The sequence below is a fragment of the Tachypleus tridentatus genome, chromosome 2, assembly GCF_004210375.1.
Source record: "Tachypleus tridentatus isolate NWPU-2018 chromosome 2, ASM421037v1, whole genome shotgun sequence".
Taxonomy (NCBI): Eukaryota; Metazoa; Arthropoda; class Merostomata; order Xiphosura; family Limulidae; genus Tachypleus; species Tachypleus tridentatus.
In genome coordinates this window covers 80,174,277-80,193,563 of record NC_134826.1, presented here as the reverse complement: position 1 = coordinate 80,193,563, position 19,287 = coordinate 80,174,277, and the positions used below count along the sequence as shown (strand labels likewise).

At 32.0% G+C, this 19,287-nt stretch overlaps 1 protein-coding gene across 1 annotated transcript in view; it reads right to left on the bottom strand.

The window, feature by feature from the left end:
* LOC143245539 (uncharacterized) overlaps nt 1-19,287 on the bottom strand; it is a 45,516-nt gene that overhangs the window by 18,682 nt on the left and 7,547 nt on the right. Inside the window, exons 3-6 of the mRNA XM_076491903.1 lie at nt 17,858-18,063; nt 13,755-13,968; nt 7,666-7,894; nt 241-310 (exon numbers count right to left, since the gene is read on the bottom strand). Of these exons, the coding sequence (XP_076348018.1) occupies nt 241-310; nt 7,666-7,894; nt 13,755-13,968; nt 17,858-18,063 (719 nt within the window). The remainder of the gene's footprint in view (nt 1-240; nt 311-7,665; nt 7,895-13,754; nt 13,969-17,857; nt 18,064-19,287) is intronic.

Genomic DNA, 19,287 nt, shown 5'->3' with positions numbered 1-19,287 from the left:
CATCTTTATTTTAGCTTAGCTTTAATGTTGTTAATGTTTGAAATTTCCATCCAATATCCATGGTTCTAGATATTTTTACTGGATATTTTTTTATATAAAGTATTACAAACATGTCTTTTCTGTAATTTGAAAGCAGTAGTTAAATACAAGCCAGATAACAAAGATACTATTTAATACATTAACAAAAACGATTCATTTATTAAAAGCTAAAACAACAACTTTCCACAAATTCCAACTAACCTGGATTTAGTTATAGAAGGATCTTGGCTGACTGTCTGAGTACTTGAAGACTTTAAATGTTTTTTCTCTTCTGAAAAAATGGAGAACTTGTGTACAAGTAGGCAATATCTAGACACATACAGATAGATTATAAAAGGTGGAATTTTACTTTTGGTAAATATTGCTGGCAGTTGCAAAATAACTGAAACCTTGAATGAAATATCTACTGAGAAACTAAATGTACTATGCTAACATTTATACTTGTAAAAGTAGTACTAAGAATATCATATACTAATTACCTACACAAGATATCCTAATGTTTATTTTGATAATTTACAACTGCAAAAGTACATTAACCAGTACTGACAATGGCAGTAAAGTAAAAGAATGTAAAAAGTGTTAATCGAGTACTTCAGAAGATATGAAAAATGGTGCAAGGTGGTGATTTCAACTTTCCCAACATGTAAGATGTCCACTTTTTGATAACTTAAAGTAGTCCAATGGAAAAATTCCAACCAATAACTTAACTCTCTTGCAACAAGGTCTTCTTGTTATCGCTTCTGTACTTGTTACAGTTTCCCTAATCTAACTTTAATACTATTTGTGTAACTTCCCTAAATTTGGCAGAGATTTAGTAAATATTACAAGTCTTTTATACACAAAAAATTAGACTATTTAACAAAAAGTTGTTTTTTTCATAGAGTTGTCAGTGAATATATATAGTATTTCTATATACTAGTCCAAGAGCAAAATACTTTTATCCATCTCAAAAGTTTCAAATTGTAAATGCATTACCTCTAAAACTTTGTAAATAAATTTCAAAATTTTATTTTCAGTACAGATTTATATTTTAACAGTAATTTTCTCTACTCTATGGTTGGTCAATTTAACTTAACACATAATTGCACATACAATCCTAACTACTATTCATGTTGTTATAAGGTGTAAATCATGTGGTGAATGATTGGCACTTAAATACTATTTAAAATTTAAAAATAATTAAACTAAATTGTTAATAAAATATTTACACAATTTTAAAATATTTATTGAAAGTGTTAATGGCTTCCACTTTAAATGCGTATTTTTATTTGAACATGTTTTGACGTCATCTTCAGGAGTTATATAAAAGAGACAATAACGTCAACAGAATGTTCCAGTTTTCTAAATTGAAAATGTATTTCCGAATAAACACTAACTTCCTCTAACAAAATGTTTCTCCAGTTAGTATTGCCCTCTATCAACCTAAAGTTTTAGCCGCCTTCTTTCTGCATATCTACATACAAATGATCATGTACTAACCCTCAACGAACAGAAGCATGACACAACTCCTTTCATAACTAACACCCTCTTTAATAATGCACCTGCCAGTCACTTGGCAATAGGTCATGAGAAGGTCAATCAATACACTGGAAGTGAGGAGGAACATGTAGGAAATGCAAGATCTGTTTGAAAATTCATTTTCACTTTTGGAAAATGTTACCTTCCAATACAATATCTTACCTACTCTCAGAAAACCTAAAACCTCACATTGAACTAATGGAGAATATGATCTTACTTGATAAAATACCCCAAAATTGACTATGAGGTGTAGTAAGGAATGAAACACATTATATTAGTGGGAGACTGCAGCACTTCTAAGCCAGACATACTCCTTGCCCAACAGGAATGTTTCAACAAAAGGCAAAATAATGGATGGTCCCTAAAATGTTATCACCAATGAAGAGACCCCTTGGTGTTGAGTGGTTAGAGTGCAACAGGCCACAACTAGGAATTTGACCTAAACCAAATCTGGGGGCATTTGGAATTGTACATCAGTCCACAGAAGGAAAAAGATTCTCTACCTTTCACCTGTAAAATGGCTACTGGATGAGAACATTAGCATCTATATCAAGAATCTGAATCAGCATTTGCACATTTCCAACACCAGATCTACTGGGAACTTGCATCCAGCAGATGATGGGAAGTAAGAAAAACTCCTAAACCATTCACTTCCAGTTCAAAACCTGGAAGCAATGGGAACATTATATTTACTTCATGGTGAGAACAAGGAAACCAGCCTTATATGTGTGGGTGGGTAATCATGTGTTTCGTCCAACTTCAAATAATACCAGTTCCACCAGGAAGAAACATCCAGCAGATAGTAGGAAGATGAAGCAGGACTTCAATTTGAGGTAATATCTGCAGTGAAAAACCTAATGGCATTTGGAATTTACCATTTACTTCACAGTAGAAGAAGGAACAAGCCAAATACATATGAGGACTTACATGGCTAGTCTGTCTCTACCAACATCTGACACAACTGGGAACTACATCTATGATGACAGGGAGGAAGAATATCTCAGTAGGATGGGCAAACTGCAATATATATATATATGGCAGAGTGCTACAAGCAATATCTGGTGGCATCTAGAATTGTACATCAGATTCACAGGAAGGACATCATGTTATCAACACCAGCACAATGGCCTTCACCCAACTCTCAACCAAATGGCATTGCACTTCATCCAAGAGGCTTGGTCTGCATACTTCACTAGAAGAAAGGGGGACAAATGCACGAGTCCAAAGTACCAAAGAACTGCAAACAGTGCAATGGGTAACCACAATACCCTATTTTGCAAAGCAGAGCTACCATGTTAATGGAATCAATTGGCCAATATCTACTGAAATCTGGAATTATACATTAAGTCCATAGTAGAAAGAGAATCAAATCCATGGAGTATTAGAGATGGGCAATGGTGTCTGTTTGCTTCACCCATGTAAGTTCATGGTCCATATACTTACCCATGTACATATATGGTCTGAGACAAGTATATTTATGAAGCAAAAGATCATGAGATATATCTACAATTGGTCCTATGGAACACTTTGTCTCAACAAATGTGCACAAAATGATCCCGTGCTATGTGACATTGTCTCAAGAATATTTGATAATGATGCACAGATGATCAATGGACACAGTTAATCAACAAACACCTGTTGGAGTCTGGAATTATACACTCCAACGTTTTTGTCATTTAGCATGGTCACAAGAGGTACAGTGGAGATTTAATACCAGGAATACCTAGTCAGACACCACTTGCTACAGAGCAGGATATATATTGTATGAGCAAGAAGTCTCTGTAAAAAAGAGTAAATTCCAGTCACAAAGAAAAAGAAGTGTGTAAAATTGCAAGAAGAGATAAACAGAAGCATATAGAGCATGAAACAGTCATGTAATGTAGGTAGTGAGATGTAAAGGTATGCAGGACAGTCCACGTATCCACACAGATGACATCCTCCAAAAGAACACAGAAAAGGACAGCTATGGACAGTCAGAAAAAGATACAAAAAAGACAACTATCACCTGGAGAAAGGGAAGAATATGAAAGGCATATTACCCGGTGAATCCAACCATGTGAAATGCCAGGAGCCCAGTGAATAAACAAATAGACACTGAGAGCATGGAAGGGAGCAGTGCATGCCATATATCATCAAAGAGCCCTGACTGAACAAAGGAGGCAGTGTGGATCTGAACTGTCATAAAGATGAGAAATGTGGATGAAAGCATAATTATCCTCCCAGACAGTCAAAGTCTTGGGTAGAAAGTAATGGTTGAAAAAGAGAACACATAAATGACTGAAAAATATATGGTAAATGTCGACTGCAAAAATGGAAAGGACTTCAACAAAATGCGATACAACAAGCAAGATGATAAAGATTCAAATGTAAGATGAGTAAGAGGATGAAGGACAGTATTGAGGTTCCAATCAGGGAGAGAAGCAGAGCAGGAGTGAGAGCAGAATGGAGAATGAACAAAATAATATAGACAGGAGACTGGAACACAAATGCAAGTTTGGTAAATCAAAAGGTAGAAGATAAAGCCACCCAGTAACTCATAACAGAAGAAACTGAAAAATCCCCATCATAAACCCTAGTTAAAATAATGGCAAGGGAGGAATGGATGGTGAGAATGATGGTAACCCTGGTGTTAAGACTAAGAGCAGTATGTAATCCACTTTTGCTGATAAATTTGACAATCAGGATGGTCAAACAGAAAGGAAAATCAAAGAGCAACATACCTGGAAAATCCAGACTGATTGGTGAGAGACTGGACAAAAGCCTTGTGTGGCAATGGAGTGCAGGTTGGAAAGGAGGACACATGCTGGAGTCAGGCAAATGGAGTGTAGGAGAAGAACAAGTGTTAATGCCATTAACTGTTGTAGAAGTGGAAACCATGTTTTGGATGGTCAATATGGGGCTACTAACAGAACCCAAGATGGAATGGTCTGAACTATTAAGATGTAACAAAGAAGTTGAACAGGAGCATAAGCATATAGATAACAATCAGTCCAATTCTGGCTGAGTGCACCCATCTTTAGATGAGGAACAGGTGACCAAAAATAGGGGAAGTTTTGTACTGAGAAAAGATCAAATGCATCTCAATCAAGGATGCCCTAATAAGCATAAAGATTCTGAGAAATGTTTGGAATCAAAGGTCATTCAACTGTTATGATATTGTAAAGTCTTCATAACTGATCAGTGACCAGATTCATGGCATGTCAGCAAAGTAATGTGATAGCAGTGGGGCCAATAAAGGAGATGCAATGTTTGAAGACAAAGGCCCCTCAATAGGTGCCTCCTTGTTTGTAGATATAGGACATCACCTTCAAATTGTTCAAATTCATCATTATCTCCCATCCCCAAAGAGATAGCAGGAAGTAAAAAACAGGCTATTATACACAAAGATATTGACATGGACAGCAGATTCTGTATGAGAATACCATCCTGATACTTCATGACTGTCAAGATTCTCCACCCAACTGGGAGGGAAATATTGGTTAAAAAAAAAAGACAAAAAAAAAAGACCACATGGACGAGAGAGAGGAAGGGAAATCCTCTCAGCAGTATTGATCCCATCCTTTCATCAGAAAAAGTCTGTCAGTAATAGAAAGGAAAGAGTAAGAGTAGCCCTCCACAGGATTCAAAACAAAGCTCCATTGGTCAAAGACCATGTCATCTCATTTGTCAACTTGCATTCATAATTTTACTCTACTATTTTATGAATTTACATCTGTAAGTTAGGTATCAAACTGTAGATTATAATTCAAGTTTTAGTATTATACATTATTCAACTTCTAAATTTAAAAGTAAATAATGAAAAATATTTAAACATCAATTTTTATTTGTTTTGTGGTATGTTGAATATAGCACTGTTTTTCAAATGAAAAATTTTTAATGCCAAATACAAAGTCTATAGTGTCACATGAATTAGGAACTCAAATTACTGATATTAATGTCAGAATATAAAATTAGAACCTCCTATATTTCTTATTTGTTAAGATCTTGCTTTTGTACTGAATCAAAATTAGTTGCCCTTCTCACCACTTTCTAGTTTTGGAAATACATGAATGATAGAACAATATACAGCAGACATCAAATTCAAAAATATTAGAATGACACTGGCCATACACCAACAACAATAGGAACAAGGACTTAAAAAAAATATGATGTAATGACCAAAATGATAAAGGTTCAAATGAAGAACAACACTCAGATTTCAATCAGGGAGAGAGATGCAAGGCAGAGGTGGTAGGATAGTGGAGGATGATAGAAACGATGTAGATAAGAAAGGTACCACCAAAGGACCCTAACTGAGCATAAGAGGCACTCAGGTCCTGAACAGTCAAAGATTGGAAATGGGAGTGAAAGCAGAATAAATCCTCATAGGCAGCCAAAGTTTTGGTTAAAAAGAAACAGTCAAGAAAGAAGAGAACATATGAATGATAGAACAATAAACAGCAAATGTACAACACAAAAACAATATAGATAGGACAGGAGATTGGAACATATATGCAAGTTTGGTACATTGAAAAATGGAAAATACATCTCATTCTTTTGAAAAAAGGTTTCAAGGAGGTAGGTTGTGCCTTTAGTCTGCTCAAAATATACTTTTTTGGACTGAAATACAGCTTAGTTTCTTACCTTAATAAATTATAATGAAATTCTGTGGTGCTGATATGATAATTTATGATTCTTGGTTATTCAAATGCACACTTAAAACCTAAAAAAAAAGTTTCACATTCACCACATGCAAAGTTTCTTAAGGCTCAGCAAACTACAAGTAGCAGCAACCATGTACAAATATCATAACAAGAAAAGATAATTGTTTTATTTACTTCTTTGTTACTGTTCTATGTTTTGAGAACAATAAGTTTACTAACTTGTTTGTAAATAGTAATAATCTATATATGCTTTTTCTTTTCTAACTAAATACTAGTCCACTAAAACTCTGCCAAGACAGGTCTCTTTGTGAAGACCAAAGGTCTAATCATATCCAGTGGTATAAAACCACAGCATTGTAACTTCTGTTTTGTTAACCAGGCATAACTGAAAGGAATAAAAATAAATATATATTTGAATGCATAATGTTATGAGATTTAAGTTAATAAGACTAAACATATGTTTTTGTGTAATAATGTTTTCATTCTTTCAATTTTTCTACAACAAAAAATTAATTTATATTTATTTCCTAAATTTTATGGTTGTTACCATGCCAGTCAAATTGACAGATTACCCTATAGTTATGGTAGGGGAAACAACACAAACAATAAAGTCTTACTGAAAACAAGTTTAAAATCTATTTAGAAGTTTCAGAAATTGCACAAATAATAACTGAAAAGTGTGTGATGAAGAATAGTTTTTAATCAGGAGATCAAAATCATTCACACTCAGGCTAGTAAAATAGATTTGATATACTCAAACAAATCTTTAGCAAAAATACCTCATTAAAAATATCTGAATTTGTATGTATAAAAGACCTGGAATCAATCATTACTAAAAGTTTATCAAATTTTGTGAAGATACACACTGAACAATAAAAGTTATAGTATAAATACTTAACATATGCAAATGAGTATACAAACTTTCGTATTTTATACAAAACCTTTTGTGAAAGGATTAAAAGCCCAATGAAGATAATGGTATCTTGAAAATTCAATGAACTAAATTAAAATATTCAGAAGTTCATGCATGAAAACCAACATGTTGAAACAGTAAAACTACCAATCAAGAAGTGATTAACAGGTGCAACTAATACAGAGGGTACTGGTTACAATAGAGGTGGTGTCACACTCTATTCATAATCAATTATATGTAGTGTACCGAAATATCTGAAGTTCTGTGGTCTTTGTACTTTAACTTGTTTGCATATGTAAATACCATTAACTTAGTTTAGGTTTTATTTGCTAATTCTCATATTACATTAGCAATCCAATTTTTTTCTTTCTTTTTTGCTACTCAAAGTTAGCTCATTATTCTACTCTTACATAATTTTCTTAACAATAATTTTTCAATAAGGCATATAAACTAGCCAAATATTTTTGGTTTTTAATACTAGGTATGTTTATATTTACATATGTATCTATAACACTGTGTGTGTTTAGACCTTAAATTAAAATCCAGTCTTACCAACATTGAAAATATTATCCACTGCTTCATGTGGTAACATCATAGTCACATTGTGTGCAGAAGAAATCAAATGTTGTACAGTGTTACCAACACATGGCTGAGGCTGTGATGAGGCAAGTTTAACCTTGTTCTGCATTTGAGGCAAACTTTCATCACTATAATTCCTTTCTTTTTGAAGTTTTCTTATTTCTGAACTGGCATACTGAAGTTGTACTTCAAGTAATTTATTCTGTACAAGAATAAATTATAAACTAAGATATATAAAAAAGATAACATCAAAAGGTGTCATTTCTTAACAAATTTCAAGAAGCCTCTTTTTGAATTTTCTTCTTAAAGTCAGACAATAAAATCTTTGGAATTATAATAATCCACCTTAATAACTCAAAAATGTTTTCTCATCTGACAATGTTTCTCCACAAACAGATGAAATTCTAAATTGTATTATGCTGTTAGTGCATCAGTTTCAAGTTTCTATTGCAAGTCCACGGTGTTCATTAAATTGATGGGAAAATTACTTGCTGATAAGAGACCACAAAGAAAAACAAATTCTAATAATTACAAAAAGTTTATACAAGGAGTTTAAGTGATATCACAAAATAATGTATTTAGATATAGTTCAATATTTTATAATACTTAGCCTCAAAATTAGATTTTAAGTAAATTAAAGATAAAATTTAATGTTTTACAGCACATAAAACTGTTTAGATCTTATATAAACTCTCTGAAAGAAAATTTCACGTTTCAGGTCTTACAAGATAAAATCTTACCATTTAGTCTTCACAGCATGTATGCAAATTTTTTTTCTGCCATATACATTAAGTCTATTCTCCTTTTGGGATAACAAGTCAGTTATGAAGATTATCAAATGTTAATTGCTATAAAAATGCATCAACATTAAGAAAGTAAATATATTAATCAAGGCTCTTTTCCAGTGAGTGTATCAATTTTTGTTACTAAACTTTGATTGAGTCACGTAATCTAACATTTTAAACAATAAAAATAAATAAATATTATGGTAAATTCAGGTAAAACTGACTTAACTTTAGAGCAATGAAACAGGTCTACTTAATAACAAAGGATTCAGTTAAGATACCTACTAGGAAATGCTATGTATCTGAATAACTGAGTTATGACAGTGAAAGATGTAATGAGATTGAAACACCAAGTGAAATATGAAATAAACAATTTTTACTGAAATGGACTTGACTAAAACACATTGTGTAGACTTGCTTTATTGACATGGGATAATCACTTTTTCTGAATCTTCTTCTGATACAGCTGACCCCATGTTACAGAATGTCAAAAAAAAATGTAATATTTGCCCAAAACTACCAGCACTACCATGGTAATTGATCATGTTGAGGCCATAACAATTAGTGTTATCTATATAACTGTTCATTTTAAGTCAAAATTGCAGCAGCAAAATCTTGGAAATCAGTTTTTCACACTACATGCATATATTTGATGCAAGTATAACGTAAGCAGTCATAAATGATCTTTCAGTTCTTGTCATAGAATCACAATTCTAATATCAGTTGCAACCTAAATGAGAACTTTACATAATTGTATGTGTAATGAGTTAGGTGAGGATTTAGTAATCAGCCAGACTGACAAAATTAATCTTGCACAGATAATGTTAATGTTAAAGTTGAGTTAGCTCAAAGGACCTAGGTTTAATGATGTTTTAAAACCAACTGTGTAAACTAAAGAGCAACTTGTGTGTAAACCTTACTGAAAACTATTTTAATTTTCTATTACTTTTTTCATTTATATTTTCTTATTTAACCCAGTTTAACTTTTACATTTTGGTTACTTGTATAGCAATAAATAAAAACTGAATGTTAATACACACACATTTGGCTTATTCTTTAGGTGTACTGTATTTATACTATACATGTTTAGTTTATGTTAAACTCATAAGGGGTGGTTAGAAAACAGAAAATGTCAAATATGTCACAAAGTGTCATGAAAATTTAGAATTTGTTTAAATATTTTAGTTGAAATTTGAGAACTAAAATTTATAAAATATAATGCCTTAAAACATATTTACATAGTAGGATGGGAAAAAAAATGGAATAATGATTTGGTGCACATGAACCTCAAATTGTTCCAGATTAATATGTAGTCCAGAAAAAGAAGCCAGTGTTACTTAAACACCCAAAGGAACCTTATTCACCAAGTGTACAACCACTGTATTAATTTTGTTTTGTTGCTATTGACACTGCATCTGATATACAGACTGTTTCAAAGTTTTGATGAAACAAGATGTTTCTAACAACATTTGTTCAAATTTGTAAAATTTGCTTTAAAAGACTAGATAATTATAAACAATGTAAAAATTATAATTTAACATTATACACATATGTACATGAATAGTGAACTATTTTCTTCAACTAGAACTTTCTGTATCTACAGTGGTTCTATGAAAGGAAGTACATATGATGAAATGAGCAGTACATGGGGTTAGATTTGTAAAGGCCAAATGAAATGTCACATTCTGGCTAAAACGTCTATTTTCTAAAACAAATCTGTTTAGGAATAAGTTCCATTCTTCATGTACTACATTTTTTTAGAATTTGCTGTCTCCAGCTTTGTGGGTTGGAACCCCTCCCCCAAGTTAGTCCAAGATATGCCACATGATATCAACTGAAGGACACTGCTGTCAACATCCTTGCACAAAGTACATTCATGCAACAATACTGCCTGTGGACACCAAAAGTATTACCCCCTTGAAAATATGAAAGGCAGCAAGAACAAAATTAATAATTTTCACTGCCATGCATCACACAAAACCTGCACACATACAGAGTAAATTACAAATACAGAATGAATTCTTATCTAATATAAGAAGACAGGACTGTATGATATTATTTAAACAAAGGTAAGGCTGTAAGAATTACTGACACTCACATGACTGACTGAGGTCAGTCAAACTTGGGAAGTAGTGTATTTGAGGTGATGGTGGAGATGTAACACCTCTCTTCTCTACATCATACTTGTCCTCAAGCCAACAATTAATCTTAACTTTAAAACCAACAAACTTTAAGCTCACACTAAACCAAGGGGTGTATTGAATTTTTCACCCCCTGAAAACACAGATTTCACAATCCTTTAATAAACCAATCATTACTCAGAAGAGTAAAATCAAGACAGAAAAACTTTAAAGGTAAAATCAAGAACACTGCAAAACATCAAAAACAAAACATTTTAGCAATGAAACTATTTCTTCATTACAAGTAAAAATATTTTTGAGTGTTTTAGTGATCAAAATGAAAAACTAGTATGAATGATGAAAGACTGTGTAACAGTATCAGATAAAGTGCTGGAAACAGGTTTTTTGGTCACTGAGTTTTTGTGAGACAAAAACTCCACCTATAGTTAAGGAATCTTTAATTTTACCAGCATGCAATAAAACTGTCAGTGTAATGTTACGTTTAGAGACAAACAGTTGTTTCAATATCACCAACCATGTCATCAATGTCAAAGGAAAAACAAAATCAAGTGGAAAATCTGGATCACAGCTTGATGAGCCAGCAGACATTAGTGGTCATGCTTAGTAGTTGTCTAACATGAGGTACATTGACAGATGGTTTAAATTTTTTTTTAAATTTGTGAACAGCTTCTGGCCCTTGGTGGGTTAACAGCAAGTTCAAGGACTAACAATGTTAAAATATGGAGTTTGATAACAAGCAGTAGAAAGGACAAGGATAGCCCAATGTATAGTTTTTTTATGAAGAAAAACAATTATTACCTCTTCTCATTGTATACTGTAAAGCCACTATTACAACAATAGTTGTTACAATTAGGCAAACTGTTTTCTACATCTCTTTGTACACTTCACCATCTACTGCAACATTCTTAGTTTGACCCATTGTTGCCTTAGCAGTATATTTCATGGTTCACAGAGACTCACCACTGCTTTATGGTCCACTTATGTTACCATTTAGTGCTAGTGAGACAGGTCCTGTCACAAAATGCTCAATGTCACCTTCAGTATCTCTTAAGTCTCTTTTACCAAAGTTAGACCTGGGCTACTCTGACTGGCAAAGGCCTGGAAGTCCTATACAGACAACCTCATTCACCTGATACCATGCTACCTCAAAGTTATCATGAGATCAGAAGGAGAACACAATTAGTAGCTATGGGTGAAACAGAATTTGTCATTCTCCTATTTGGATCTGCAGCAGAAATGGGAAAGAAGTCATGGACATTCAGAGCAGTGGCAAAAGCCTGAAATTTAGAAGACAACTTCTAAACCAAATTTTCTCAGTCAGCTGTCTCTCTTCAATAACTGGCTCTCCCTTTTGGTTGCATGTCCTTTGATTTAAGGAAAATTCCATGTCCTTTAACACTCATTACAGGCAAGCCAAAGTGTGGATGTTACAATTTTGTACAGACTTACATCAAAAATTTAATTAAATAACTTAATTTTCATGATATACAAATAAAAGATACATAAAAACATACTTAATATATCAAATTTTTTATTATATAAACTTTAAGTTCTTCATTTTCTTAGGACATATTTTAAAAAATTTTCAATCTTCCTTAGTATGAAAATAACATTTTCTCTCTGTGTGTTCCCTCCTCTCAGTTTATTTCTCACTTTTCTAAGTACAGAAGGTAATGTAAATTCATCATTATAATACAGATATTACTCCAGTAAAATATAATTTTTCATAAATTTTAATCTTACTTGTTTACAGAGCCATAAACTAAGTAAGAGCACTCTCACAAATTTCTGATGTTTACTACACTATATTATTTATAACTAACAGAAAGCCAAAATTCTAAACTGTCAAATGATGTATTATATTACATTGTTTACTGTAGTGTTTGGTTTCCAGTTTAGAATTTATTTACATGGGAAATGCACCGATGAACTTAAACCTTTGTGCAAATTAATTGAAACAAGACGGAAAATTACGATTTTTTCAAATTTTTGCATTTTATTTCTGAGAATCCAAAAATTACTCGCAAATTAATACATGATATGACCTCCTTTATTTTTCAGAAGATCATTAATCCGCTTTGGCATTAAGTCCACGAGTTGATTGTAATCTTTACTAATTTTTGGATTGCGGTACCACACCTCAATTTTGGCCTCAATTACCTTATCTTTCATAGTACAATCTTTTCCCCGACGTCTTTCTTTACAAATCACCCAAAGATTCTCAATAGGATTTAAGTCCAGAGAGTTTCCAGGCCAGTCCAGCACCTTTATTCACGTTATAGTCATAAAATTCTTCACAAGTTTCGATGTGTGGCACAGAGCCAGATCTTGCTGAAAAATGCAAGATCCATCTGGATATCTCTTTTTCAATTCTGGAATGACTCTTCTCTGCAAAACTTCGATGTACTGTGGTCCTCGCATCATACCTTCTACGATATGTAAGCCTCAGACGCCATAGTAGCTGAAAAAGCCCCAAAACATCTTCTTCAAGGGACATTTTACGAACTGATTGATGTGAGATTCTCAAAGTTCCTCACCTGGAGATCTGCAAACATGCAGACTTCTTTAACCCTGTATGAAGAAATGAGTCTCATCACTGAATAACACCTTCCTCCATTTTTCTTGCATCCAGTTCTTGTATTTCAGACCCCACTGATACCGTTTTTTCTTCATTGAGTTCGTAAGAAGTAGTTTTTTGACTGGTCTCCTTGCCCTTCTAATGCAATTTCGAATGACGCAATATTCCTCAAAATTTCATTATATATCCCAAAAATAGATTCGACCGTACTGCAAAACACAGCTAATGATGCCGTCTGTGTGGAAAAATGACTATTAAAGGAAATCAGCTGGTCCAATGAGCCTACACAGGCCGCCATGGTGAAAATATTGTAAAATGACCATTTGTTTCAATTAATTTGCATAAGGGTGTACACAAAATCAGTAATCTACCCACCCTTAGGAACAGGCTAACTGAAATAGCATATAGTAAACTAACAGAAGATAGAACAGCATGGAATACTCATTTACCACTATGATTTAATATTCAAGAATAAACACAACTTATTTATATTAGTGACAGTACAACATTCACTTCCTTAAATAACAGCATAGTATTAATTTTTTTCAAAATATTTACTTGTTCTTTCTCATGGTTCAGGAGAGCTTTGTGTTGTTCAATGTTTTCTTGAAGAGTTACAATTTTTTCATGGGCATCTTTAAGATCTGACTGAAGAGCAGCAACAGTTCTTTTTTTCTCTTGCTTTTGATTCTCAAGAGACTTCTGAAGTTCATTTACTTGCTTTTTCATTTCTGATGTATATGCTTTATATACATCAATCTGCTCACTGTACCTGATGAAAATAAAAATTCATTTTGAGGTTTAAGACAATACTTTAAAACTGGTCACAATAGTACAAATGGTTAACAATGCTTTACATCATTTATGCCCTTAGTAGTAATACCTCCTATGTTGGTCATGATTTTGCACTATTTCTTGAAGTCACAATTTCCACCACAACAAATTTGTAAAAATTACAGTAAGATCAATCTTAAGCCAAACATCTTGACTAATTTTCCAAAGAAACTCCACCATACATGGACATTGTTCTAGTTTGTTACTGTTATAGAAAATAAAGTCATTTATTTGTCCATTGGAGCTGCAGTTGCAGAATTAAAAGGTATTTGATTGAATGTTTTTGTTGATCGAGAGCAGTCTTTCACTGCTATAACCTTTACTTTGTGAATGAAAGCAATACCACAGATTGGTTTGGTGTATGTCTGGTTTACATAGCTGTTCTAAATAGTTTGCTTCCATTACAAACAATGAAAGTTCCATTTCATGCATTTTATCCTTTGGCACTGCATAACTTACAATGTTACTAGATAGTTATCCATCCTTGGAACAACATGGGACCAATTCAGCTGTGCCATCCTCTAACCAAAATTAAAATGGTTAAAAATCTTAATGCCAGCCCTTATCATTTATATAGTTATGAACCTTTCCTTAAACATACTTAAATTTTCTGCATTACAACATCCAAAGGGAACCCATTCCAAAGGCTAACTACCCAGGTAGAAAAACAAAACTTTCTTAGTTGAAAATGACTCATACCCTGCCAAAATTTATATCTTTGCCCCTTAATCTTACTATATACATTATTACATATGGAAATAGATGATGCATGAAAACTATTAATTCCCTTTACAATCTTAAACACTTCAATCAGAATCCCCAGCTCTTTTTTTTTTTTTTTTTTAAGAGAAAACAATTTGAGAGATTTCCACTTTCCTTGTACAATAATCCCTCCATTCCAGGCACTAATTTCTGAACACTTTTCAACAAGTCAGTGTCTTTCCTAAGGTAAGAAGCTCAAGACTGAACACAATATTCTAAATGTGGCCTAACCAGTGACCTGTACAATGAAATTATAACCTCCTTAGACTTGTATTTACTATTTATGTATATACAACCTAAAATTCTATTGTCCTACCACTACCAACAGCATACTGCTTCAGTGGCTTTAGAGACTAGTCAATTATTACAAAAGATTCCTTTCCTTGATAACACTGTTAATGTAATTCATATCAAAATTATATTTAATTGAAATTGTGATAAACCACATGCATTTTCTAAACTTTTGAACATTATTGTAATACAGAAACATGTAACAAGAAATTTCCATTGTAGATGTAGTTTGAAATATCTCAAGTTTAGTAAAAGAAAAAAAAATTGATATTCGAAGGAGTTTATGAGCTGTGTTATCTTACTTTTATGAAAACATCTATAAAAGTGATATACATATTGATAGTATCTTAAAGGCTCAAAATTTATTATTGGCTTAAAGCTAATATTTCTAAGTCTATTTAACATTGTTTATGCCAAATCTTGTTGACTAATCCTGTCAACTAATCCTACGAAATTATTCGTAGTAGTTTTACTATAATTCTGAAGTGATTAGATGTGTCTTCAAGAAATTTAGCAAGCTTGTAGTAAACATGTCATTTGTATATAAAACAGCAGATCTTTTAAAGATTTGTCTGTGAATTTATAATGGTTTCATTGAGTTGCTGAGAGAGATGATTTCCATAATCAAATTAAAATACTTTTTATCTCACACTTTCCATATCTTATTTACATAACTCTTGGAACTTTCTGAATGAAAATAAAGTTTTTTCAGTAATGCTTTATGTATAAGGTAATAATCATTTGTCTGGCTAGTCAAACAAATAGCTAGAAAGCTCTTTGTTTGGCAAACCAAATTAATAATCATTAGTCTATCCCTCTATTGCAAAACATGAAAGTGATACAACTTTTTGTTTTCAATACTATAGAGCAAAATGTTTCACTTTATATATTCAGTCAGGTCTAAGATTCTTACTTTAATCAATTATTGATACTTTATTACTGAAGCAATTATGTAGCTGTAAGAATGGCATATAATGCCAGTAACAGAAGCATTGGTCAGTATAAATTCACCTTGCACTTGCAACTTAGGCCTCTGCTGATATGGCAGTATTTTTCAATTATTTTAGGGCAAGCTCAGTTTCTGTCTAATAATTGCTGTTAGAGTAATAATAAATTTACTGATACATGTAAACAAATCTTTGTATTATTTGAATACTTTCCTATTACAGAACATCTAGCTAATTGTACCCACTAGTCCTAAATATCCTTACCTTGTATAAAAATATTTCTGTAGTTTTACAACAGAAATAGTTTCAGTGCGTCTCCGAGTTCTTTTTAATTTTTTCTTTTATTGTTGATTCAGCTGTCTAGAAATTTTTTTATAATTCACATATTTGTAAATCATACTGACAAGTTTTCTTATGTAATAATTCATCACATGATTCAAATGTATTCCTCATAAAAAAGACAAAAAAAAGACTAAAAATATTAAATTTTTTGTGATTTCCTGCTTTTGAGATACAACAAGATGCACTTGTGCATGTGATTGCCAGTGAAACAAATGATATATATTTTATTTCTTATTTTTATACTGCAACACAAATTACAGTGAAATTATCAATGCACCAATACAAAGTAATTTATATACATCATAAAATCAACTGTTTTTCTTTCTAGAATCACTGCAGATTAAAACATATAATTACAATTATTCACCATAAAAACCTCAGTTTTCTAACCTTTTCATATCTGCTTGTATTTAATTGTATTTCTTTAAAATGACATTTAAACCATGATAAAGAATTCACTATAGCAGAACTAAGAAAAAACGTGATAAAGTTGTGATCAAATTATGGAGTGTTTTTTGAAAATTTTTCATCTAATATTTTATTTGTTCTTGTTATCTAATGTGAAAAGTTTCTAAGTTTTACATTTTAGGTGATTTACTTAAAGGATATGTAACAATAAATACATGTAAAAACCAAAAAACTTAGGCTTACATTAGAGCTAAGGTATGTTTCAGAAATATTTACTGGAGAGCATACTTCCTTTATGCCATTTTTTCATATTATGTTGGTTCTCCACAGAATTATTAAATGTTATCAAATATACATTTAAGAATGTAAAAAATGTATATCAAATACAAAAACAGAATGTTCCAAAACTACTGTACTTTAATTGGTTTTCTAAGTTATAATTTTAAAATTAGATTTATTAATCTGAGTGAGAAAAAAAACCTTGATCATAATGAAACCAAGGTCAAATATCAACTTATAAAGACCAAAATGAAACAATGGTGAAGATAAAAAGTTGTTTCTTCACTGGTTATAAATAATCCAAAAATAACACAAGAGAGAATTATCACCAACTTTTGAAAGACAAAATGGCGGGGTAGGGACTTGCCATGCTATTGTTTTATATCAGTACAAAAAATATTGAAGGTTCCTGATCTACATTCTGGCTTGTCAATATAGGAAGTACATGTTTCTAATAACCTAGACATTCAGAAAGTCATATGAGAGTAAAAAACAAAATTAGAAATGGACAAATGAATCATGTGGCATAGAAGTGAAGAGTGAAAATGTTTTACATTTCAGATTCTAGAAATAAATTCATTAAAAAACTTTGACATTATTGAAATTCAATTGATGAACTTCCTTTTGATGTAACTATTTAAAAGTCTGTGGCATGCATATTCTGGCCTCACGAGGCTAAAAGTAACAAATAATAAAAATTATTTTAGTGTATCATAAAAACATTGCTACAAAATAGATTAAGTTATTCCAATTTATGAGTGAAATACCTACAGAAACAGTGTCCTTCCTGAAACTTACCTATTACACAGCTTTTCCTTTTCTTGTTTTTCAGCATCCAGTCTACCAATCACTTTCTTAGTGTCTTCATATTTGGAGCGTACGTTACCTAGTTCTGATTTCAAAGCTTTCACAAACTCTTTGTTACGTGCTTCTGACTCACTAGCTTCAATATGGAGCTGCTTCACTTCATCACCGAAGCTGGCTATTTCTGTGTTCCATTTAGTCTAACAGTTTTTAAAATGAAATTTAATATTCTTTCTTAAACTTAGTTCCATTAGATTTAAAGAGTGAACTTACAATTTTAATCCTACTCATAAAGCCCATGTATATTTGTATCTACCACACTAAGGATTAATTTTTTACTTAATTGGATATTAAAATACTGGTTGTCATACAACCAATGATAAAATGACATACTTATATAAATTTCATAAAAATACTGGTAATCATATTATGCTCCCAAAACCAAAGACCTGAAAAGTATATAGAAATAAAGTATTTAGCATGTCAAGAATACTCAAGATTCCTTGTTCTTTAGAACCTATATACAAGACTTCAAAGGTGGTAGGTGAAATTAGTACTGTTAAAAGAAGAAAACGAGGTAGAGAAGAAATGTCATGTATCTTAAAGTATGTCTTACAAGAAACAAGAAAGTTAAGTAGAGATCTTGCCAGTACAGTTGCAAACATAACTTTAATAATAAAAAGATACACAGTAGTAAAAAGTGATCTCAGTGAGCATTTAGCTACTTGAAAACCACTATTGAAGATGTAACCATACCAACATACACTGAAATTGAGTTTGGACCATAAACAGTGAAATGACTTGTGACTCGTGCTCTTTACATATGGATCTCAGTTCAACTTGTTTAACAGCAGAGAATTCAATGTACATCTTCAGTAAGGTTTGGAAGGGGATCAGTATAAAATAAAACATTCAGGGTGCTTAAAAAATGTTATACAATGAGAGATATTACAAGACAAATGTGCAAATAATTTGTAAGGCTTCTGTGTGGCAGCACATTATGTTAATATAATCATAAATTTAAACATGAAATGTATTCCCCAATATAAAACCACTTCATTATATTTGTTAATTAGTGTTTGTATATTTATTATGATACAGATAAAATTAATGTTAACTAATAAAAATAAAATATCAAAAAATCCATGGCATTGTGCTATAATTTTAAATTTCATGGCCATGGATCAAGTCATTATTGAGATATATAATTTTAAGTTAGTGAAGTTGAAAGAGCAGGTAAGTGATGGAACTTGTAAATTGTTTAACCAGAGTACTAATTTATTTATTACATGCAATTAGTCAATTATTCTCATAAGATTGCTGAAAAGCAAAACAACTTATAGCTCTAGAAATTAGGTTTTGATTACTAAGGTGAGCAGAGTGCAGACAGCCCATTTTCTGCTTAATAACAAAAATAATTCCAA